The 24,705-nt window shown below is 48.9% G+C and overlaps 6 protein-coding genes across 6 annotated transcripts; 2 read left to right on the forward strand and 4 right to left on the reverse strand.

Moving 5' to 3' along the window:
• Positions 1–5,398: 5,398 nt before the first annotated feature.
• GIQ15_02094 (sulfur metabolite repression control protein) lies at positions 5,399–7,423 on the reverse strand (the record flags this gene model as incomplete). The annotated part of the gene is made up of 2 exons (XM_033549511.1): positions 5,399–6,952; positions 7,004–7,423. The coding sequence occupies 2 exons, from the start codon at positions 7,421–7,423 to the stop codon at positions 5,399–5,401; spliced, it is 1,974 nt and encodes a 657-aa protein (XP_033406672.1).
• A 718-nt stretch (positions 7,424–8,141) lies between these two features.
• Positions 8,142–9,839, forward strand: GIQ15_02095 (uncharacterized protein; the record flags this gene model as incomplete). The annotated part of the gene is made up of 1 exon (XM_033549512.1): positions 8,142–9,839. One exon carries the CDS (start codon positions 8,142–8,144, stop codon positions 9,837–9,839), a length of 1,698 nt encoding a protein of 565 aa, XP_033406673.1.
• A 2,884-nt stretch (positions 9,840–12,723) lies between these two features.
• Positions 12,724–14,013, forward strand: GIQ15_02096 (uncharacterized protein; the record flags this gene model as incomplete). The annotated part of the gene is made up of 5 exons (XM_033549513.1): positions 12,724–12,810; positions 12,878–13,235; positions 13,306–13,397; positions 13,455–13,568; positions 13,624–14,013. 5 exons carry the CDS (start codon positions 12,724–12,726, stop codon positions 14,011–14,013), a joined length of 1,041 nt encoding a protein of 346 aa, XP_033406674.1.
• Positions 14,014–15,128: 1,115 nt separating this feature from the next.
• Positions 15,129–15,938, reverse strand: GIQ15_02097 (uncharacterized protein; the record flags this gene model as incomplete). The annotated part of the gene is made up of 1 exon (XM_033549514.1): positions 15,129–15,938. The coding sequence occupies one exon, from the start codon at positions 15,936–15,938 to the stop codon at positions 15,129–15,131; it is 810 nt and encodes a 269-aa protein (XP_033406675.1).
• Positions 15,939–16,852: 914 nt separating this feature from the next.
• Positions 16,853–18,480, reverse strand: GIQ15_02098 (peptidase M28; the record flags this gene model as incomplete). The annotated part of the gene is made up of 2 exons (XM_033549515.1): positions 16,853–17,771; positions 17,897–18,480. 2 exons carry the CDS (start codon positions 18,478–18,480, stop codon positions 16,853–16,855), a joined length of 1,503 nt encoding a protein of 500 aa, XP_033406676.1.
• A 1,051-nt stretch (positions 18,481–19,531) lies between these two features.
• Positions 19,532–22,901, reverse strand: GIQ15_02099 (GPI inositol-deacylase; the record flags this gene model as incomplete). The annotated part of the gene is made up of 8 exons (XM_033549516.1): positions 19,532–19,763; positions 19,857–20,034; positions 20,139–20,161; positions 20,206–20,304; positions 20,374–20,734; positions 20,793–21,797; positions 21,850–22,699; positions 22,779–22,901. 8 exons carry the CDS (start codon positions 22,899–22,901, stop codon positions 19,532–19,534), a joined length of 2,871 nt encoding a protein of 956 aa, XP_033406677.1.
• Positions 22,902–24,705: the final 1,804 nt, after the last annotated feature.

Raw genomic sequence — 24,705 nt, forward strand, 5'->3', positions numbered from 1 at the left:
CGATTTGTCAAATGCCTCCCACGCTAGCTATTAAATCTGCGTGACTAGGACATAGCCGCCAGACTCCGCTATAAGGCTAGACCAGGGTGGTGTTTGAGAGGTTTGATTGGCCAACGAATAAGTAAGGATATAGGATATCGGCGTAGGTACAGGGCACTCCGTACTAAAATCTGGCTGCGCTGACGCCGCCGTGGTTCGAGATCAGTAAACAAGTCATTATCGACACCGCGGAACAAATACATTTTGGGGCAGTCGATAAACGTTCCAGTGGCGTGCCTCTGCGCCTGTCCGTCGCACCACACACCCCGGAGCGGCGATCGCCAGCGATGACGGGCATCCCGGCCCTGGCGATGCAAGTCTTCCTTGCTGCGAACAAGAGACGAGGTCGAAGTTACCTCGAAAATTAAAGAATGGGCCGACCACGTGATACGAACTAAAAATAGGTTCAACGGCCAAGGCTTGGCGTTTCTTCTTCCTCTTTTGGCGCTTTCTTCGTTCCATCTTCTATAAAAACTTCGACATATCACTGGATAGGGGAAGTCCACTGCTCTGTACTGTTTCAACTATTCTCCGTGCATGCAGAGTGCTCCGTACTAGCGTTGACAGCAAAGAGACAACGACGACATGGGGCAAGAAATGCTCTAAGCGCTGGGATCCATGTGACGGGATGGTGGCACGGCGCGTATCCACCTGCATGGAGAACGATATCCCTGGCATTGCGTTATATCAGATAGCAGCATGGGGGTGGTTGGTCCATTCACCACCCTTGCTTGGGTGCTATCCATGCACTGCTCCCCTGACAATCACGTCCCTCGGCCAGTCAGCTTGCATGAACCGACCAAGAGCCTTGCACGGCTCGCTTCGTTAGAGTTCGGATTCTTCAGGCTCCCTACGCGCCGATTCGCTTAGACAATTTTCAATGCAGGATCACTAAACCATGAGTGACCTGGGTCGACATCAATCAGTGGGCAAATGCCTACGGTCACAGCACCTGCGGCCACATCATTGGCAGTATCGGCCATGTCTATTGCCTCCACTCATGCATGCATTGACGGGGCACTTTACTTAGCCCGTACATAGCCTTTTATATTTAATTCGGACATGGCGCCACCCGGGATTTTCTCTTGGAGATATCTACCAATCTATACCCATTTGCATTTCGATTCCTTCTTCAGACTCCTTTACCTTTCACGTTCTACGGATTTACTGGCGTTAGGGAGAATTTAACCGAGCCGATTTCACACGTTTTCGCAGTTTGCTGGCACATGGTACCTACTTACGGCCGTCTCGATCCCTTGAAAACAACCTGGTCTAGCTTCTGAACCCTTGCTCTCGTGCTTCCTCCATCTCTCCATCTCCTCGTCTTACGCAGATTCAATCTCTTGAGATGAACACACAAATCGCAGCCTCTGTTCAACAACCATCACATCCATCGCTTCTTGCGGCGAATCTCGAGTAACCTTGGTCCAAGGGGTTGTCGATACTCTCGCACAACCTAGGGCACCGGCTGTTTGCCTCCCATCTCGTCGTCAACGCCGCTGGACGGTGTCTGACGACCCTGCGATCATCGAACGTGGCTTTTCTCTGTTCCGATCTCTGATATTCTTTCTTTAATTGATACCCTCAACGATGCCGGCCGTCGCTATAATCTTAATTTGGCTTTGCGCTTTTGCACTCCTATCACCGTCAGCGGCATACAACATACCGAGAGATTTGTCACTTCGGCGGCCCTCCAGTCCAAATGTGCTAAACCATTTCAGCCCACTAAAGTCATTAGCTAGCTCCTTCAGCTGGCAATCTAAAGCACCCCGAATTTCTCCCGCTGCGTTTATGAAAAGATCAGCGATAATTCCACGACATGATTCTAAATACACCTTCGATGAAGCGCAGTTCAATACGACCAGTGTATCTACTTGTCAAGATGCCATTGTTGGACTAAAAGCCGTCACAAACCCCTCCGGACTGGCTGCCTGCTTCAACATAGCATTCATAAACGAAGATACCAACGTGTTCGGTGCCGACATCAAGCTTTATCTTGTTTCCGAGGCAAATGGGGAGTTTAAGGATTCCCGATGGGAAGATTATGATCTAAAATTGAACTCTCGACTGATAGCCTTTTCGGGGTTGAAGCGTGTATTTCAAAATTCGACCTCTAATTCAAAAGCAAACTCACCTCGCCAAGTGATGGGATGGCAGTATAGCGGCAACATAAACGAACTTATCAAACTGAAGAAGTTGACACTGTAAGTTTTCCTTACCCACAACTTCGCCATTTTCAAGTCTTGATCTTCTAACCCTCTTGATTATAGTGACGAACACCGCAACTTCTTCCTACCAAACATAAGCATCACAACACAATCTCCTAGCAAGCCCGGCACGCTCATACTAGCAGACATTTCATCCGATACCCTTTCCTACACCGCCGGTTGCTTAGCTAATGACACACATCTACCATACAACGTCAGCATCACCGAAGCCCGAAAGAAATTAGGGCCCATAATATTTGAATCTCTAGCATATGAACTACCTGGTACAAGCCTAGGTATATTCCCCATGGGTCTTATAGTGACCGGGGCATGGGCAGGGCTATTCCTAGTCATAGTTGGCTACGGAACATTTGAGCGAAGACAGTATCGCGATTTTCATGAACGAAGGTTGAAATATGCTGCCTCTATAAGAGGTTATGGCCGTCAACCTATTGTACCCTAGACATATTTATTTTTATTAATGAAAAAAAATTCAAAAATTTTACAAAGTCACACAGTCTATCTAACATTCAACTCTGTCAAAAATCCTATTGCCTTTGCTATGGGACAATAGAACGGTGGTTTACTGGTATACAAGAATATAGAGGCCAGTTTATAACTATCTTAGCTGACTGCGTACTAAATACTCAACGATATAAGATAGAAGCTGCTTCGAGATACGTAAATTCATCAAGGACACCCTAACAATGTTCATCAAAGAATAAGTGTATTTTCTCCCGGCTAACACGAACAGTTCTAACTAATAAATTGCAAGGATGTCGAGTAAATTATACATGAAGATAGTATAAGCTATACATATGCCCACATTAGGAAACGGTAGGACTATCTTTCCCATATAGAAACAAGAATGCTTTCTTTGTCCGAAAGTAATATTGTCGTGAAAAGGTGGTGTCATTATTCTTCTGTCGAAGGTCTGAAGTATGCGGTGATGAATCCCAGTGAGGATATTCTGTTCTCCGGGCCATACCTGCAAATAGATCGTCGGGATGGTATCGGTTCCCATGGTATAAATATAGAAGCCGAAAAGGTGGTTAATTGGTATAATGAGAGTTATAGGATATCCATTTCGATTAGTTAGTGTTTGGTTCCAAAATAGACTCCTAGAGCCACCGCGATGCTCACGATAGCAGCAACCACAATCCACCAACAGACACACTTTTTATCGGAGCCTCCCCAGATATTCCTACCACCGCCGCTAGGTACGAGTCCAACTCCTTGACTTCCACCCCATGCTGGCTGACCTAGGGGTTGGCCATGGCGGCTGAGGATCCCGGGAGGTGGTTGCCATCGTGGAATTCTCTGGCCTAATGGCACGCTGGGTGAGCTGAGGCTAATAGGCTGACTAGGGCCACCGTGAACTGGAAATGGAGAAATAAAAGTATGATGGTCTTCGGGTGTGCTGCGTCTAATTCGATGGCCGCCTCGAAAATGGGGCCTCCTATACGACCGTGAAGGCCGTATCGGCATCATCTCTATATCGCCAAGGCTAGACTCTCGGTCTGAATGTCCTCTTATATCTGCTCCTCTATCTTCCGTTGATTGGCTGTGACTTCCAGACAGCCCTGTCTCGGAATCGAGTGATAAGGGAGAACTATGACGACGTCTGGATTTCCTGGATTGTCTGCTTCCAATCCAACCTGAATGACTTTCAGGCCCCATCCTTATACTGTATAAGGTTTATTATCAGTATATTCCCCCCCCTTCTTAGCTTCTTCGCAGTGTCCAATCCGCCGAAATATGGTAGCAACGGAATCTGGTATAGTTGTAAAGCGGAAGATATAGGGACTCTGTCCAAGCGAATAGCACGTAGAGTCGAAGCGTAGTTCGTACTCTTTGTATACCTGCAGACCTGAATATAACCTCTTCGAATGTAACAGATGCAACGAAGGTAAGGGATGCTCGGGAGGCGGCCGGGCGGGTTATATCCAGGTACAGTAGCGAAAATGGGCAGTTATTTGCGGGCGAGTGCCAGGATCGATCTCGGGTCGGGGATCCAAAATGTATAGATAATCTGAGTAGATGGGCTAGGATGCTCAGTTATATATCTTTCTCATCACCGAGATACTGATGCAGTGCAGTGAACCAGGCCTGGATCGGCTAGCCAAATTCACGAAACCAAAATCAGTGGGCGAGAGCGATGGCCGCACATTATAGTGAAATAACAAATTATCTGAACGACTCCCTTGTATGTTATATGATGGCATAAGGTGGTAGCAGATGGTTCTCGTGTGATGAGGAGTGAACTGTGGCAGAAGACGATAGGTAGTTCCGTCACCGGCCATGTTCACGGTGGAATGGGTGAGTTTATATGTTCGGAAGCGTTCGAGGTGTAAAACAGATATATAAAACGAATCGGATACACAATATCTAGCTGCCTATGAAACCGGGCAGAGAATACCGTGGTATAGTAGGAGCTGCAGAAGATGGGGTGTAGTATATAATGTTTGGATGATGGCCTGGATATCGCTCGGAGTAAGGGGAAGGAAAGGAATTTATAGCCGGATAATAATCTGGTCCTTTCATAGTGACGGAGTTTGCCTCGTGGATCTATTGCTAGGAGAGTGGAATCGGGGTTTGTTTGCCAAAGCGCGGCTATGCCATGCTAAGAGTCAAGTATTTGTTAGTGATGAAGTTTGGCTGTTATGAGGACAAACAAGTTCACTAGTGTAGATATAGCGGTCGACTTACCGGTGGTTTGAAGATATAGTCACCATTATACCCCCGAATCCTTCAATTATGCTAAGCCATATAGTAAATGTATCTGATGAATCTTGAAAAGCGTAAAGGGGGGATAGGGTATATTGAATCAAAGGAATATAAAGTCATTATGTATCATTCTAGCCAGTTCGAAATATAACAAGTGAACAGCCCCAGCCAGCCCATGTCAACCATACCACCAAACACCAAACCAAACCAGATCAGACCGTGCCGGGTATATTCAATACGTCAACATAGCATACAAACAGACATCCACCTTTCGTCAACGAAAGTTTGGAAGACACAACCCACCGATGCAATGCCGGGTATAAACGAGTCAAATGCAGAATAAGCAATTTGTTTGTGCAAGGCATATATGAACAAACCAGAGAGAAAGAAGAAAAAAGAAATAGAAAACAAAAGAATAAATAGCATCAAGCTCTGAAACTGTACATGCGAACTTCGGAGTCTTCGCTTCCGGTTGCCATGCGGCTATCGCTCAGGGAGACACAGGTAACCGGTCCTCTATGGCCGGTGAACGTCCTATCGCAGGTTCCCGTCCGTGGATCCCAGACCTTTGTCATATGGTCTTGCGCACCAGAGACGAGACGGAGGGTATCGGCCGCGAGACCCCAGACGCCCTCGATATGGCCGAAGAAGGTGCGCAGGCAGCGACCGGTAGGTACCTCCCATAGGCGAAGGGTGTTATCCAGCGCTGCAGTAAGCATGTAGCGCGGTGGAGCCGGTCTGTCTTCGGTGAACAGAGCCTCTAATAGGGGAGACATTGGCTGCGTTGGGGGCGCCGAAGTGTTGGGCTGATCGGGCTGGTTATTTTGCTGGGCGCGAACATCAGGGGACTCAGATCCGGAGAGACGATCGCTCGTATCGTCATCACAGTCGACCGTGTGTTTGAGTTCAAACTCTCGTGGAAGGGGTAGCACCTGTTGGACTTGACCTACATGGCCTGCATAGGTGTGGATGCATTTGCCGGTGTCCAGGTCCCAAATGCGAACGGTGAGGTCATCAGATGCAGAGAAAACAGTACGAGACGCGGTATCGAGCTTGACCGAGTTCACCCAGTCGGTATGGCCGCGTAGAATCTGGGTCGATTTATCCTGGAAGTTCCATATTTTAATCGTGTTGTCCTTTGACCCAGATGCGAGAGTTGTGGAGTCGAAATGAAGACAAAGCACTCCGCCCTGGTGGCCGGTGTAAGTCGAAATACACTCGCCAGAGCGCCAGTTCCAAACCTTGATAGTTCGGTCTAGACTTCCACTGATCAACTTGGTGTCGTCGAACTGCAAACAGCGAATGGTCGACTCGTGTCCACGAAGCGTACGTATCTCCTTTCCGGTGTCAACATCCCAGATCTTTATCGTGCAATCGTATGACCCCGTAGCAAGGATATTATCATCAAACTGTAGACACATAACTCCGTTGGTATGGCCTCTGAATATCGTCGTCACGCATCGACCGTATTTCCAGTTCGTCCCAACCTTGAATCGGTCCATATAGACTGCTTTCCAAGGCCGCTGTTGCTGTCCGGTCTTCTTCTCCACAACCTCCTTGCCCGCAGCCCGCAGCTGCACCTGGCGTTTAGTATCTTTCAGCCTCTTCCGGTCTAGAATGGGGAGGCCCCATCCGCACTTCTCACATTTGCGATCAATATGCTGTTCGCACATGCGGTGCCAAACAACGTCATCGTCTGCGAGATGACGCCAGTTGTGCGAGACCTGTGCTGCATTGCATAACGAAGCAGTGTCCAGGTAAGACATGATCTTGAAAGAGATCTCTGGCGGTAGCGCAGTTACAAAGTCGATCCGAATCAGGTCTCGGACACTTGCGGATAAGAAGGAAAGCTGCGGGAAGCAACACTGGGCCACGATTCCCTGCAGCATGAGATTGCGGTGCTTCGAAGGCGCGGCAGAAAACAAGGACCAGAAATGCGCGATACTCTGCTGATCACTTTGGGAGAGAGTAGAAAGATCCTAGCAACAGTTAGTATAAAGCGATATACATCAGCGTAAGTAGGTACCTACCCGTTGCATCTGGTCGACGGTGGGCTCGTCAGCCTGGCGCCGACACTTCAGGTCAGGTCGATGACGGTAGCAGTATTTCGAGTCTGCCTTCTGTCTGGGCAAGGACGAGCCTGCCGGGGCGAATCTGTTTCTTGAAGCATGCTGGTCCCGAATGTGTTTGGCCAGGAACGGCGCAATGCTGTTGCTTTCAGCCGAATTGAAGAGAGACTTGGGTTCCGAGTCAGCCGTATCTGGTGTCTCCGGCGCATTCCCCTGCCCGCCTGGCGTTCCGTATGCTTCTGACTCCGTGAGCTCTGGCTCTAGAGAAGCCGAGAGCCGTCTCCGCTTCCGCGGAGATATCTGAAGATCCCGGTCGAAATTGTCAATCGCAGTGGCCGGCGCGTGTGGCAGCTGGGAGAGGGTATTCCTCGCCATGACCATAGAACGTGACGGTTATCTGATGCCTGTCACTGGGGGAGGATATGCCGGCCGTCGGGGTGAGGAGCGAGATGTGATGTGTGATATGTGATATACACCCTGCGGGACTAGGTTCACCAAGGACAAGCGAGCCAGAGGTGTCGAGAGAGGACGGAGGGTGCAGTCTCTACCAACACGCAGCATCGCGGAGAGCAGCAACAGTGAAAGAGAGGAAGACGAAGCTGTTCTATATACCTCTATATCGGTGGCGTGAGGTCCCCCTGGTCCCTTCGTTTCTCTCTTTTTTCGCCGTTGGAGAAACTTGCCAAGACATAGCTGACTTGATCACCACCGGCCTTGGCGTCATCTCACCGCCCAAGGTACTGGTCACGTGGACTCCGCTCCGAGGACGACATTCTGCCCAGACATCACGCCTTCTCTTCTTCTTCTATCTCTATCTCTATCTATCTTCAACTTCAACTTCCACTTCTCCTTCCACTCCCTGTCCCTGTCGTGCCTTTATAAGGACGGAGCTTATGAGACGGGGATTGCATCATGGGCGCTCCCTGGTTATAAGCAACTAGCTAGTCAATACTCTACGTCTCGGAAAGGCAAATGCCGATATCTGTCCCGCATATTTACTCCTCTATGCGCATCTATCTGGGGCGCCGGAGGGTCGTTCTGCTGCTAGTGCCCTTATTATACCCATCATAAAACTATCCCTGTCGGAGACACGCGCAAGATGATGTCGTCAGCGGCAACGTCTGCATCCTCCATGCACAGCGGCCGGTCAGAGGATATCGAGGCGAGCCGCCTGTCTCATGTGCAGCCTGATCTGGATACCCTGGTGTCGCACCTTGCGGCCGCCAAGCGATCCCTATCTTCGATCCACCATGTCTGGAGGGCCAACGAGATAGTGACTTCCGCCCGTACCGCGCTGGAGGAGAGCGTCGTCGTCTCGGCCCGAACCGGCTTCCTGCGCCGAAGCCTGGACGAGCAGATCCGGCTCCTCTACAAGGTAAGGACCGAAGTAGAAGACGTAGCTCATCGTGGTCGGGCCGACTTTGCAGGGGCAATCAAGGACCTAGATGCTGTCGACAGCGAATTGCAGCGGACCCTTGACAGCCTGCGTGAGACCACGCTCGAGCCCGCGTTTCGTCCCGAGCAGGAGGTATCCAAGACCCTGCACGACTTTATCGACGAGCATGCAGTGGACGACATCCAATCTCTGCTCAAGGACGCAATCGACAATGTTACCTCGGCCCAGTCCGATCTGGACGTGTCAAACCGGGCGTTTGACAACGATCTCCAGTCGATTCAGCAGGCGCTCGATAAATATAGATTGTCTATGAAACGAGGCTCTGTGTCTTCCCTCAGTCTATCTGCCTCTTCTTCAGCGTCACGGGTTAAGATGCCAACCCCTGCCGTAATACCTGAATTTCTGCACTCCCTCGAGCTAAATGCACAAGAAATGGCAGATCTGCTCGAATCATTGGTCCGTCATTTCGATCTATGTGTGACCGCTGTCAAGCACACGGAAGGAGGCGGGGTTGTTGCACGGAACATCACCGGCGACCTCCCCACTGATGTTGGAGCTGGGATACGGGCCGGCGGTGATGTATACAGCGACAATGATGATATCAACAACCCAAACCCGCAACTTGAACCTCTTACCGACTCTGACTACCGCGATATGATCGGCGTAATCGCCAAGGACGCCGCAGAAGCAGAGGACGTTGTCCTCGAAATCCAAGACCGCATCGCAGAGATGGAATCAACCTTAGACAGGGTGCTCGAGCAACGAGATTCCTTGATTGCCGCCTCCGTGTCTACCACCGCCGTGTTTCGCCGGTTATCTGAGTTCGAGGCAACTCGTCTGCCAGAATATGTCGCGCAGTCACATAGTTTTGAGCAAACATGGAAAACAGAACATGAACGCATGCAGTCGGGGATGACTGATTTGAATGACTTGCGAGGCTTATACATGGGATTTCTAGACGCATATGATGGGTTGATACTTGAAGTTGCGCGTCGTATGAGCGCGAAAAGGGCAGCCGAGGACATCCTAAACGATGCACGCGCGAGGCTGGATGCATTATACGAAGAAGATGTTCAGGCTCGAGAAGCGTTCCGGATAGACCAAGGCGATTACCTGCCCTCGGATATCTGGCCAGGTCTAAGTACTGGGCCAAGCAGAGTGGTGTTCCAGAGGGTACATGCAGATAAAACAGGTACAGCTATTCAAGCTGAAAGGACTACGCCATTAGATAAGGGACTGGGCCAGAATGACGCTGACATACCCACAGGAGGAGACGACAGGGTTACAGCTAACGAGGACAAACCAGAGTATATCGGTGAGAGTATCCCCAATTTGCCCAGGCACGTCATCGACCAGGCATTCGCACGCCTAAACTCCAGAGGGTCTCAGCTCCCTTCATAACCGCCCTTGTGTGTACCATATACTCCGCCATGTATTCCTAATATAATAACTATCTAATCCCCCTTAAAAACCAGACGAGTGAAGTCCATCCCCCAGACACATATCCCCAAACACCCATCAGAGCTCTCTTTGATCCTCACATCTTCTTTCCATGTATGATACACCAAGCCTCTCCTTCCATCAAACAGCACCTCAACATCACTCAGCTTCACCCCCGAGGTTGAATTCCCCAACAGGTTCCAGCTCCCTACATCTTCCCTGCAGCAGAGGGAGAGTATGAAGCGTGTGTACATGCCAGGTTGTCCACGCCGGAGATAAGCCTTCGTGACGGAGCTGTCGAGAAAGAGAGGCTCGATCGTACACTCACGGACGAGCAGTAGGATATTTATCCGTGTAAGATAAATTATGTGGTTTTCATCATATGGGTGAGGAAGGGGTGTTTGTGTCTGCTTGGGCGTTTCTTGGGCTTGTTGCTAGGAAAGGCGAAATCAAAGTCACCAGGGCATTTCTTGAATTCCTTTTAAGACGCTGCATACGTCATATGCGTGCTTTGTGCCGTGAATCGTGGCGTATACTCGATACATCGTCCCTATTAACCGTAAGCAAAGTGTCCCCAGCATATGGAAGACTCCGTACATGAGCGCAAGCCTGGTGCTTCTCCTGCATAGAATATTCCCACCAACTCCATTCGAGCAGCAAGGAGGCCTATTTTAGGGCCATTTTAGGGCCAGTTCAAGGCCAAATTAAAACGATGACCACCGTCGGCCTCTGCCCTAGGCCTATGCACCATCGTGGTGGCGGCTTAGAAAGTAGACGCCGTCTCAACCATGCGCCCAACCCTCCATCCATTCCGTCCGTTGTGTCATCTCCGTGATCTCCTTCTGAGAACGAGCTCGGGGGCGCGGTAGACTTGGGATCAGGTTGTACGGACACACCACTAGTATCTTCTTCTCGCTTGAAATCGCCGCCCCAAAGTCGCAGCCGCTCAACGCGGGCGACCTAAGGCTCTCGTGTTCTTGATCAGGAGTTATTAAAATTTGTCCCGTCAACAGTCCGCGTCGGCGATGGGTGTCAAGATGGCTATGATATCGTACTATCCTCAATATTAAACATGATGTGCAGGCGTTAATCCTCTGTATTTCGTTAGGTTGGTCGGCAAGAAAACGTTCGTCGCGTATAATTTCGATGCGACCAGGATGCTTCGATGCATATTTGGCCATGGCACTGGGATATGTTTGGTCGGTGGCTCGCCTTGCTTCCAATAGCCTGTGAGCGGAGGAAACCTTCACGGTTATTGTTATATCTACTGGTTCAAAGAAACGTTTGTTATTTGGAGTTGGAGTCTAGTGACAGCAAGAAATCCCTACTTCGCCCCTTAGCTTCTTGACCACTTGATGCTAACATCGCCAACCTGGACACTGACACTGAACAGTGAGAGGCTGACAGGGTGAAATGGCCCTCATCAGCTCTAGGACCGGGTTCATCTCCTCGAATTCGATGTGTATGATATCTCGGTGGAGAAACGGCTTCAACCCCGGTGTTTCATGTCGAAGCGCGTCGACCATGCCTGTGAGCATTGTGAGCTGTGTATCAAGCAAGTTGACTGACGGTCGACAGAGTTTCATGCGACAAGATGCTGGAGGTCCCTTGCAGACATGGTTGGCTCACTATGGCGGTGGCGGATCTCCGAAGTACCGCACACTTGCGTCAAGGACTAACTAAACCATCCTGTATACAACACCTCCAATTATGAACCACTCCCTGAAGAAATGGCGCACTGTACCATCGGCTGCGATGAGAAGACGGCTTGATCGGTGGCTCAGGGCGCGATATACGGGCTACGAAGGTTGGCGGATTGCCAACGGAGGATTATAGCCTGCCTGACTAGCTTTGGCTGCTCGGCGTGCCGAATGCTCCAGTAGCAGCGCTGGATATATGGCCCATTTTCTCTCCTGGCGGCGCCAGGGCCTCGAGCTTAATACCGCTAGATCAAGGCACCAATGCAAGACGCTGGGGAAAGGGAGAGAGCGCCTTGATCGGGGGAGATTCCAAACTGAACTACCCCATTCAATGGTTTTTCTCGCTGGCTGACCGACTCAAGGATGTGCTCTTCTCAGTCTTTGACTCGGGGTTTCCCTTGCCCGGCCGGAGGTGGCTCTGTGTCATATTGACCCCTTCCCACATTATGTTAAGTGTCACTTTTCCTCCTGCATATACTCCGTACATCTCTTGACATGTTAGACATGTCTAGACATGTGAAGGGCCAACCATATCATGGGCCACTCGCTGCAAGGTATACAATACAATATGAGGACGGCGAGAAAATCCTAGAAAACCGTGCATAGGGAAAGTCGATGGCAACTTGTCTCCCCGAAGTAGCACAAGAGCACGACTCTAAGACTTTTGGTCCTTTCGGTTTAGCATAACTACTAATGAAAAAGTCTTCGCTCGAATAAGCAATGAATGACTAGGGCGGTGGTGCGGGAAACTCCAGAAAAGATCTTCAGTACTTGACGCCCGCTAGACCCGAGTACGGGAAACGGGTGATAGTGAAGCCACAAATATCGAGTTAAGGTATGCTGATGGGTCTTACCACAGGAGTCTAAGCACCACATATCCAATTCAGATTAACGCAGTGGATGATATTCGTATAAAGCCCCGGGACATAGACCCTCCCAGATGGCTGGTCCTGAGTTGGTCCGCGGTCTTCAAACGACATCATTCTCCCATGACGCTGCCTCTTTAAACAGAACTGAACCTGGAAAGCTTCAACATTCCCTCCTTTATCCGTACGCTTCTCACATTATTTCCCTGGCTTCTGTAAGCTATGGATTTGACGCCAGTCTTGGTTGAGACATGGACGCTCTACTCAATAGGATCTTTAATGATCGGGGCAAGGGTTTTTGTTCGAACAAGACTAGTTGGGGTTCAAGGATACGGCCCTGATGACTATCTCGTCTGGTTTACTTGGGTGAGAAAGCGCCTTTAACTCAAAAAACGCCAACCATCGCTAACAATGAACCTGATACCTAAACCAGCTGGCATACACCACCGTCACAATCATAGCCCATGTTTTCTTAGTCCAAGCGGGGGGGAAGCATACCTCCGTGCTGACCGACGAGCAGCGGGCGACTCTGCCGGTGGAACAGCGGAAAGATTGGGTCTATGGCTCGAAGCTCTTCACATTCGGTTTCTTTAGCTATGCCACCATTGTTTGGAGCTTGAAATTCAACATGCTCTTTTTCTACCGGCGGCTTGTGAGAGGTCTGCGGATAGAGCGGTTTATCATCCCAGCCTTCGGATTCGTGGCCGCTGCGGGCGTTGCTGCGCTCCTCACTTTTTGCTTAGCATGTGTTCCTTTCACAAAGCTATGGCAGGTGTATCCAAACCCAGGAGGTCAGTCCTTTCAATCCTACCGGCAATGAAATGAAATGAAACTCCAATCGCTGACACAAGACAAATACAGGTCAATGCTACCCGCAAAACCCAGTGACCTTTTATACAGTTGCTGTTTTGAACGTTATTACGGATATGTGTATAATTGCGATTCCTATTCCGGTAAGCATCACTTATATCTCACTCTCGTTTACCTTTGCTGAATATAAACTCTTCTAGATGGTTGTGCGCGTCCAAGCTAGTGTTATGCGCAAAATTGGTCTATGCATGCTCTTTGGACTCGGCCTGTTCTGTATGATTGCAGCGGTGGTCCGTGTCGTGCTCATTTTCAAGGTATGTTTCATCCTAATATATCGTGGCTCAAGATTCGGGCACTAATTCCTGGTAGTTGAAACGCCACGGTGATGGAGCGCTTTGGTCAATCCGCGAAGACTTCGTTGCCGTTATTGTCGGCCAAGCACCAATGGTCTACCCAATTACCAAACCCAGGTTCTGGAAGAGCGTCTTCGGCGGTGAGGGATACCAGCCGGGAAACGGGACCGAAGGCGGCCACAAATACCACAGTGGTGGGTCGTCGAAGCGGAAGGTCAAAGATCCATACTCTATTACCCAGACGGAGCTCACCATGGTCGACAAGACCGAGAGCCACGAGGAGCTTAACAAGATCGAGGATAAGTCGAGTGGAATATTAGTACAGCGAACATACGATGTTGACGTCGAAAGTTCGAGGACTCAGTCGGGCCATGACGACAAGGGATACCAGGGCCAGGCGTTTTAAGGAATATTTTTATCAGGACTGTTTAACTATGGGGATGGGAGGGATGGGGAGTGTTTCGGCTGTCAAATATTTACTTCGTCATTCTGTATAGTTTAGTTTCCCCCACCACTTGGGTTCACAACGTTACTACGGAGTAACTGCGGAGTTTCTACGGAGTTTCTACTGAGTGCAAATCAAATTATCCCACTTGCGGCGCCTTCTAAGTAGATTGCATGCGCTAAGTATGTGCATGCACGGGGTAAATTTAGTAAAGTTTTGGACTTATCATCCGTTCGTATAAGCGCGGGACGACGATGGGTCTATCCGCCACCCTGAGTGCCACCAAAGCCGTCCTGTGGATAAAATACTCACTGAAGAATCGCAAAAGCGGCCTTTCAGCGTTGACATGACTCTGTTGAATTTGTACTCGACTTCTCGTCGGAATCCGTCTGGGACCCCTTGTTATAAGCATAAAGCATTTAGGCTATGTGGAGAAAACTTTATATTAACAATTCGCCGACCATGTAAACTCGGCAGGGCAAAAAGAAAGTGCGCCGTCCATGGGCCAAAGCTGTCCAGGGGTACGGCATCTCGATAACTACCGAGACCAACAGAATATTCGGCCTTGCACATGTGAGAATGCGAAAGAAAAGATCTTCAATTTTATGCAGGGGATGGTGATGCTTGAAAATAGCCGTTCCTTCCGAATTTCTACACCTAAAGTCTTCGTCAAGCCTATTCTTGAGAAGTGTCTGGAGAGTCATAATAAACACCTTGAAGCGGTTTCTTCATATCAGAGCATCGGTTTAAAGGTATAGATGCGGCTATTGTCTCATCTTCGGTTTTCTTAGTCCAAGGGTCGGTTGATGGGTATAGATTCTGCATGACGTCTCTTCATGCCTTAGACATGCATACTGCGACCTGGAACATTGGCAAATGTGAGATAATAACTAGCTTCATAGAATTATAAACATATGCAAAGCTTCACGGTATCTAGATACATAACTCATTAAAATTAGACTCTTCATAATCATAGATGCGGGTGGCGGATAAAGGTATTAGTTTTTGATAATCTGCAGGGAATAATAGAAAAAAAAAAGACATCAGACAGCCGCTCGAATATCATCACCACGCAATCAGCTGCTTAAAGAAACCTTTTGATTCATGTAGTTTTCCCCCCGGTTCACAACCACCTCGTGGTACATCCATTCTCCGACATCAGCACGCTGAATGGTATATCCCACTGCAGGCTTATCATCGGTGCCCACCTTGAGGGTCTTCCACCCCTTCCCAGTGGCAATGTTATAATCACCAGTCAAAAGTGATGGCCGAACAGCCATGACTCCTCTAAACGCACGGGCAGTAGGTGTGGGATCAGCCACGCAGCGGAACAAAGATTCTTCCATCTTCAGCTTATCCTTGTGAGGGACTGCGAGGAAGTAGTGGTATAGCGCTCTGAAAGCGAAAGGAACGTCTTCAGTCTTGCTGATTCCGGTGGTAGAAACGACGGTGACGAATGGTTGGATTTTGGGCTTTCCAGCCTTCTCAGCGACTGATTGCACCTCGCGTACGGCAGAAATGATATTGTTGGTAGCCTTTTCACATGTATTTGGGTCGTTCAGGGTGACTGGCTGCATGATTGAGGCTTGCAATTTGGGCGTTGAGCCGATACCAGAGATGATGGTTTGGACGAGTGTGCCATCGTTACTCTCCGGAGCCACGGTCCGTTTGACGGCTTCGATATCGTAGACGTCTCCCTGGACGACGGTGAGCTGGCTATCGATGACAGACTGTTCGATGCCTTGGACTTTAAGCTGCTCTGTCAACTTTGCAGGCGTTCGTGCAAGCGCAATGACTTTATAACCTCCCTTGAGAGAATGGGCTAGACAAGAGTTGGCACAGCCGCCGGTTGAACCGATGAAGGCGACAGGACTAAGATTGGCCATTGTAAAGGGTATCACTGGAGGAGAGAGATAAAGATGATTCGAGATGGTATGAACTTTTATCGTATGGTAAGTAGTTGTTTGGTAACGAGGAGAGATATCGCAGGCCTCTTGCGGGAAGGCTGGGGCTTTTTAAACAAGATCTATTAATCTTCCGTTCGCTGGCGGATGAAGGCTCTACATAGTTAGCCGTACATGAAGAGTACTCCGTATACCGCCTATGGAGTACTTTGAAACAGAGTAAGTCCGTCCGAGCCACTGAACGACATCATCTACCATCGTCGTGGCTGTTCATTCACCTCCGCCAGTATGAAGGATGGCTCAAAGTCCGACCGAACAAGCGAGCTAACGGAGGCTCTGCTGCGCTTCTCTGCCTGGACGGGCCAAAATCACGCCGACTTCAAGGGCGAAGCCTTCGCCTAGTGACAGGCAGCCGCATATAAGTATAAGCAACGCAGGGGTGTCCTTTAGCGTTGGAGCGACAAATCCTTCTGCGCAGCGATGTTGTTCCGCGACGACGTCACAAAGGGGCGCATTCTCTGTCGCATCTGTAGAGACATCATGGTACAGCCGTGATGTAGCCTTTGATGAGAGCTATCTGTGTTCTATCTCCGTGTCCCAACAGACAGCGGAGAGTCGCAGTTTGATGCTGATGTTTGCGAAATATCAGACGTGGTTCCTCGACTGCCATGGCTTCGATCTCCGTTCGTCTATTATTGGTTATTGGGCATCTACACAGCTTTCCTATCACACAAAACTGTTTTATTATCATATTTTTATTATATATCACTATTGATGAATAGGTATAGTTAGAGACATCCCACCATTGGAAATTGCACCAAGAAACGATCATCTAGTGTTTAGACATTACTAGACATTCCCTTGGCTTGCCCCTTGGACTTGTCCTATATCAATAATCAAGGAAAGGGGAGAACCGCAACACCCCTCTCGCCATTTTTACCGCGGGCCCGAATCCCAAAAATAACATTATCCTTGCTGAGGTCTATTGTTGCTTCCTGAACCATCCCTACATCCATTTTGTGAGTCCAGAAGGGTGCAATTGTGCTACGCCAGACGATCTCGTAACCGCCAATACCTGCGTTCCCACCGGCTGGAGGTTCCCAGGTAAATTTGCTATCGTTGGTCAGCCCACTCGTGATGACACGGACATTGCGAGGCATGCCAGGAGAAATCGCCAGACTCCAAAGGGCGGCAGCGTTAACTTTTCCAACTCGTGAGATGAAGTCAAAGTCGCAGAATTCAGGCAAGTCCCCGTATTGTATATCTTTGCCCGTTTTGGGGTCCTTATCGATGCGAACGTTCTGATGCTGGTGTGCGAAGTTCTCATTTGGCTCAGTGAATCGTGCCGCCGGGTATCCAGCCTCGAGAAACGGGCGATGGTCACCACCACGTAGATATCTATCCAACCTATAGATGACTGACACTTGCATGTCGGTATATCTGTTTTCCGCTGTTTCCTTGACAAAGCGCGCCAATTGACGTGCTGGGGTATCATTGTCTCCCCCTATCATGATGCGTCTCTCACGCATCTTTTCATCTTCGACATTGAGCGCTGGTATTCCCTGAGCAAAGAGGCGGATGACATGTGGATCCTTCGTACCGTCGTCGGCCGTGGATGAGCCAACGATGTCGTTGGTAAACATTCCTTCTACGTTGGTGGAACTATTGCGGTACGTTTGGGCAAGGAAATTAGATCCGTAAAGGCCCTGTTCTTCTCCTGCCACAGCTGCGAAAACGATAGTTGCCCTTGGGCGTGGGACGTTACGCTGTGACATGACACGAGCGAGTTCAAGAGAGACAGCAACCCCAGACGCGCTATAGTAGGTATCATTAGCTTTACAGTCAATAATGGTGAATTGAGTCCCCAAGATTTCCAAGTATATATTTTATTGTCTTCAGAGGTCAGAGCCACTATAGAACGCAAAAGAACGTAAACATACTCATCGTTTGCTCCAGGGGCATCAGTCTTATAGTCAATTGGGCTACTAGGGATGGAATCGTAGTGACCAGAAACCACGTAGACTCTTTCAGGTTCTTGATCTCCCTTGAGTGTTGCAACCACATCGCTAATGCGAACTGGGAACAGGATCCGTTTCCCGTCTGGCTGCTGATCGTATCCAATCACCTCAACGGTCAACCGGCCATCACTGGCATTCGCGTACCGCTGGAATTCAGACGCAATCCAGTTCCTTGCAGCTCCAATGCCGTATGTTGCGTTAGTTTGAGTGGAAAGCGTGTGACGAGTGCCGAACGAGACCAGTTTCCGTATCGTAGCCTCAATTCTTTTTGGTGAAATCTGGGATAGGATTTTCTGAAGATCCTTTGAGGGTTCTTGGGGTTCGTTGGGGGACCCTATCTTGGTACGCGGCCATGATGCTGCAGGGCAGTAGAATAGGGACTCATGGAATGGATCACTCAGTCCACGGGCACAAACGGAGCCTTCTTGACGCTGGTATACCACAAATGCATTGCAAGAGACTAATAGCAATAGACCAGCAAGCAGACTTTTCATTAAGGCATGCATCCTGGGAGACTGTTAGTGTGACGTAGGCATTGATCACTGGTACTTAGATGCTGGGAACAGCCAAATAAATAGAGAGGGGTTGTTGAGCAATAAGTGGCCGTTTTTATCTCGACTTGGTAGCAACTTGGCACATTCTCGAACCGCTGGAAACCGAAATTATCAACCTTCGAGATATGCCGAGCAGGGATGTTATATTTAATATACACAAACCACCTCGAGCCTTAAACCATCGGCGTTCAACCGTGATGCTTGCAGCTGCAGATAGCTGGCCGCTTTCCGGGCTACCTCCCCTGGCTGGCCCGCGCACACATTACGAGCCAGACAATAGCCCTCAGGGTACGTGTTTGCCGAACGAGCCGAGCCACGCCAGCAGAGTCAGCAGAAAATACACCAAACAGATGTAGAAGTTGTTATTAAAAGAGCATTGAAGCTTGATAAATAGTGTGATTCTTTGCCCCTCAGACCAGGAGAATCCGGGGTAAAAAGTTCCAAGGCTTTGGTAAGTGCCGAGGTAAAGTGGACCACGGCAAAGGAACATTCTTATCCCGATTGTCACCTGATTTGTGATTATATAAGCAAGTTATTTTCCGAGACTAGATTAGGAAGGAGGAAATCTTTCTGATTTGGAAGGTACGTACTGAATGAAACTATTTATAAAGCAATCTTAATTAGCACCTTCTTAATGTATATTTGGTGATTAACTAACTGCAAAAGGAGGACTCCATTACTAATAAACTGCCTCCAAGACGAAAAGGTAGGGGCGGAGGGAAAGCAAGGCGGGGATCTAAGATATAGAATGACAGATGCACACAATTGGCACCTTTTCCTCCAGAGGAAAATGGACGGTAAAAAAAGAAAAGAACATAATATCAAACAATTCATTAAAAGAACCTATGCCTTAAATAAAGGAGGCAGTTGAGAATGGGACCTGAAGCAGATGCAAAGGCTTCTATATATGCGATGCTGTGTTCTCATAAATAAATGGACTGTCATATGTACGTCACCACGTATGCTAAAGGCGCTCAAGAAGTAATGTGGGTTGTGGGTGTTTTCAAGGCAGCTTCTTGATGTGGCCATTCGAAAAGTCGGGTTCGGCGAAGTCTGGCAGGCGAGTTATTCGATCAAGGGTCGGCATTGAGAATCCGTTCCCGAAGAAATACACTACTACCAGCCAGGTGACGACGAAGTTGGCAATGTGGTGTAGTAAGTATGCATATGTAACGCCGTATAGCGCAGCGTAAACAGCAAGGAAGAAGAATAGGGCGGACGTGACATGTTTAAAACTGTAAGCGTGGTTAGATCCATATTCGACAAACTGGTCGGATACTATAAAACAGGGCGTGTTGAAAAAAAAAAAAAAAGGCTGGCCCACTTACTTCGATGTGATCCGGGGTATCATAGCTCCGGTAGTCAACGTTTCGACGAGAAGTATAAAGGGCATTATTGATAATACATTATGGTGGGATGAAAAGGGCGTGAACCAGTGTACCGCCAGGTTATGTCCCCAAACTATAAGGACGGGAATGTTGATCGGGAGAATCCAAAGCATAAGCACTAGAATCGAATGTGCAAAATTGCTCAGGTTGGAATGAGAGCCCGATCGCTTGGTCCCTGTCAGCAAGGCATGCTTGGATCCAGAAGAAGAAGGTGGCACGTACCGTTTCTCGAGCATGGGAGGATGCTTGCACACATGTTATCAACTGAACAATGCATGCTACTACGTACGCGAATTGGTACGGAATAAAAGTGGCCACAAGGAAAAGTAGGACGACTGCATTCACTACCCGGTGTTTTACGGATAGGTTCCACAGCAATGGTCCGATTCTGCAAAGTGTTGGTAAGTACTCGTACAAATGCCTTCATGCAAAGAGTAGAGAGCAATGATCAACTTACCTTCCATCCTCATGTTTGATGTAGCCCTGTCGAGCGGCCACTGTCGAGCGAAGAAGGCCAAGAAGATAGACGATAGCAATGGCGGCATAATTAACGACAACACATGCGCCAACGCTAATGATACCGAAAAGAGGAACCAAAAACCAGAAGAACGTGTCTTGAGAACCTAGTAAGAGGTCGTTTTTCCCGTAGTCTATTGGCGTCTCCGTTGCATTCGACTGCCAGTTAGATGGTACACCTTTGGTCACCACGGATTTGGATGTGGCCAAAGTGGTAGCCAAAATAGAGAAGCCAAGGAAAGTGAGAGGTAAAGAGGAGCGAATACAAAGCTCTAAACTTTCAGAGAAGTTGATGAAAATACCTAGTAGAAAACAAATAAGTTAGTATATGGCATATATCGGGTATTTGGTAAACCTCACCTGTTTGATCGTAGACTCTGAACTGCTTGCGAAGAACCATAGCAACAATCACTAGGGGAAACGCAGCAAAAACAGTCCGATATCTCATTGCCAGCCTGCCAAGACTTCCAAGCACATCAACTTGTAGGGATATTTGAAGAGGCGTGTTACAGCTGTGGTCTGACCAAAGCTGGAAGGACACACCGCTTGCCGCCGGATTGTCTCGAATATGCGGCGGCATATATGGTGCAACACCATGAAGATTGACATCAACCTCTTTCACGTTGACGAAAAACTTCGATTCGTACGGGTCGGATATGTATTGGCGGACAATCGGTGCAAATAGTGTAGAGCTAGCTTTACACTCTTGGCTGTCGAGTTTAAGTTTATAGGCTAATAAGCTCGATTGCAAGGCGGGAACTTTGATGTCTGTCACCATGGGCCTGTCAGCGGGAAGCAAGATGGTCAAACCAGCACTAAGCAGCCGGCCAAGGCTGACCCTGGTTGGTATAACTGAATCCGAACTGTCAGAGAACTCCGCCGCTAGGAAGCCAGGGGCAGCTTTCTCAAACTTGTCAACAACAGCCACAAACTGATACTCCGTCAAATCCTCCAGGCCATATTGAAAGTATGAATACGGAGGTGTGTCGTCGAAGGCGGACTTTGAAGACGAAGTTGATGCTGGAACGTGTATGACATCCTCATAGCTACTTTTGCAGACCAACCTAGGGGAACCAGCGTTTCCTCCAGATAGGTCAAGATTCAAGGAAAGCAAGGTAGCAGACTGCCCAGCACGAGAAGGTGGGTCGCTGCAAAACAAAATTTCGAGCTTGCCTGCTCCTGAAGCTTGAACTCTTTGATCCGTCAAAAGGGTAAATTTCTTTCCAGGAACGCCTCCCCTTGGGGGGACTGGGATGAGATAGGCTTTCGGGCCTTCGTGCTGACCGAATCCGCGCAAAACTAATCGCTCGCCTTGCTTTAGCATGGAATTAGTGTTTTCTTCGAGAGTCAAAAGCGTAGTCGGTTCTAACGCTGTGTTAGCAAGTGCTGTTCAATGTATATGGAAGGTGAATGTTACCGTTATTTGGCAGAGTCTTCTCCGCAGTCGGTTCGATGCCAGTGAGAAACCACTTCCTAAAGATGCTCATGCGCTCGGCCCTTTGCTTCGTTTGAGTAGCTCGTCTAACATCAATTACGTCGAAAATGGATCGAACAACCGCTTTCCGAAATGAGTCGCACCAAGCTATCGAGAGATGATCAACTCCCGTCCAGACATTGGGTATAGTGCTCGTAAAAACGGTGAAGCCATGGGTATCAGGGACCAAAGATGAGAGACTGGTATAGTCTGAGGGCACAATGGTGTCACCGCCACCACCAGCAATAGAAATAAGCGTCACATGCCATAGTGGGTTGTTGTTGGCCCATCTTTCCGAATAGGCGTCGCGCCAATAGGTGTTTATCTGTTTATATGTACGCATCAAATCAGAGTCAAAGGATACAGGTGGCCTCGCATGCGGTGTTGACATTGTAATGACGGAATTCACAGAGTTTGCCTGGTAATTTGCCATGGTTAGGACCGTCCTGGCTACGATTCCGCCCATCGAATGTCCTATCAGTATGACGGAGACTGGGTCCGGTAGATCCGTGTCCCTCCTGACTCGATGAGGATCATGGTAGAGTGATAATATGTAAGATAGGGCGTCGTTTATATATTCCGCTTGGTCGAGTATGGTTTGACCGTGGAAAGCAGCCATATCTTCGTTAAAGTCCGCCATGAAAAAATCCAGGCTCCGTGTCCCGGCTTTAATCCGATCCTGATCGTGCTGCAGCACATTGTGAAAGTACAAGGAAGCCTCGGAGGCAAGCGACCTCCCCTGTCGGTAGCTCCCTGCGTTCCCTGGAAGGAAGAGGACAGGAACACCCTTAAGCTAAATTTAATCAACGTACCCCAGGTCAGCTTCTAATCAATTGATGGTAGAATATAGGGAGGACAGGGGAGAAACGTACTCCAATGTCTTCTTCGCTGTAATCATCCACACCCCGCTCTCGATACAAGTAAAGGTTGTACTTGCTCGCAAATCGGGTATGTTCCGTATCAAACCCAACCAGTTTAATATAGGTGGGCAGCATGCTTGGAGTTTTGCAGCCTTGAGGGTCAATCTGAAGGGTCAGGTACGATTGTACAATACCAAAAACCACAAGCAGACCAAGTACTGCGACTATTATAGTTGATACAGGACATGACCAGGCACTCCGCGACCGAGGCCGCCGCAGCCGTTGCGACTCGATCGAGTTATCCATATGTGACTCCTAATATCCAGGTCTCGGCAACCAGCCCCTCGACACCCTGCTCACTGGCTTTTAACGGTCGTAGAATCGAAGCAAATATCGCTACGTTGCACAGTAGCCAGTCCTGAGAGGGTATGTATCCAGGGTCCGTACGTCCGCCCCAGCTCCTCGCGCCTAGTATTTCGGTTCCTCTCGAGCTACCTCCAAAAGAATCGCGTGAAGTAGCTTTTCGTCGTTAATTCCATTGCCATTTAAGCTGCTAAAAGTAGTGATTAGAGGCGCATTGAGCCCAGTCGGCCGGTATCCTTGCGAGCTGCGATTCGAGGGGTGGAAGAGTCCGGGTGTGTGACGTGAACGTTTCCTCTTCCCTCGACAGGGCTCTCGCGGTTCAAAAGACGGGGCGAGGGGAGCTGTGAGAAGCCCTGTACGCGCGACGAGACTCCAGCGCAAGACTATGGCTGCTCGTGTAGTGCTCGAAGGTCCAAAAGGGGGATGCAGGAATGCGAAGGCCCCAAATGACGCGGAATGCGAGAAATAATTTGATATGCTGAGTCAGCGAGATAGCTTCACCCCTGTAGGTCCACGAGAGAAGCTAGGGCAAAGAAGGAGACTGTCTTTTGCTCCGACTGGGCGCTGAAACAAAGAACATCTACGGAGTAAACGGTCGCAGGACAGAGAAAGGAGACGGCTGTTTCTTTTACCGCAGGATCATTGGGCGGGCCATTCTCTGGTGATGATCATGCAGCCATTGAATCCGTTTAGTGCTACGGCCAGAGCACAGATACAAGGCGAGGCGTCCCCAAGATCATCGCTGGTCTGGTATTCGACACGGCTACGACTATCGATATATCCTTCACCTCGTTTCTCAGCTTCAACCCTCCTCAGACACCGTTTACTTCCGATTTCCAGGAAAAGGGATACTACAACAAAGTTATATGTGGAAGAAGGTTTGGTGCTCTGAAGCTTCCGGCCTGCCAAAGCCTAGCGTGTGTGCCTGCCAGAGGCCCAGAGGCGCTTGTGGCTGTTGATATACGAAGTACATGCGGAGGACGGGGTGAAAAGAGTCGCCGTGGTGACGGCCTCCTGGAGGGGTCACCAACCACTCTATATGAACAGCGACATCCATAGCATCATTCTGTTCTACAGGACAGAGTAACGTTGGCAGCTCTAGCATGTGGGCTACAGGGGATGGTGATGAGAGTGGCAATGTCATAATCAAATGCATGGTCATCCTAGCAGGAGAAAGAAAAAGAAAGGAGAGCAAAAAAAGGAAATAGGAGAAAAGACATATCTCTGGGTCTGCGGCTAATATTTGATCTTAGTTACGGAGGCAACTATCATCCCACATCTCGTCTGATAAAGCAGACCGCCTCTCCTAACCAAGCAGCCCATCAAGATGCTCATCCTCTATATCCTCTATATCTTCTTCCCCTGTGTATATTCCCCGTATATATAACTGGACATATTTTTCTTGGCACCATCACGTGTGTATATGGAATAATATTTCTCCATTCCGTCATATCACGTGTTGTTTTAAAAATATGGTCGGTGCTTATATAATGTCCCGTTAGGAGTTAACGTTATATCCGTTCGTATGTAGGATGAAGCCTTTATAAAGAGCTTCCAGGACCGATAATAGTTATAC

Source organism: Arthroderma uncinatum (assembly GCF_011692745.1).
Source record: "Arthroderma uncinatum strain CBS 119779 chromosome Unknown scaffold2, whole genome shotgun sequence".
Lineage (NCBI taxonomy): Eukaryota > Fungi > Ascomycota > Eurotiomycetes > Onygenales > Arthrodermataceae > Arthroderma > Arthroderma uncinatum.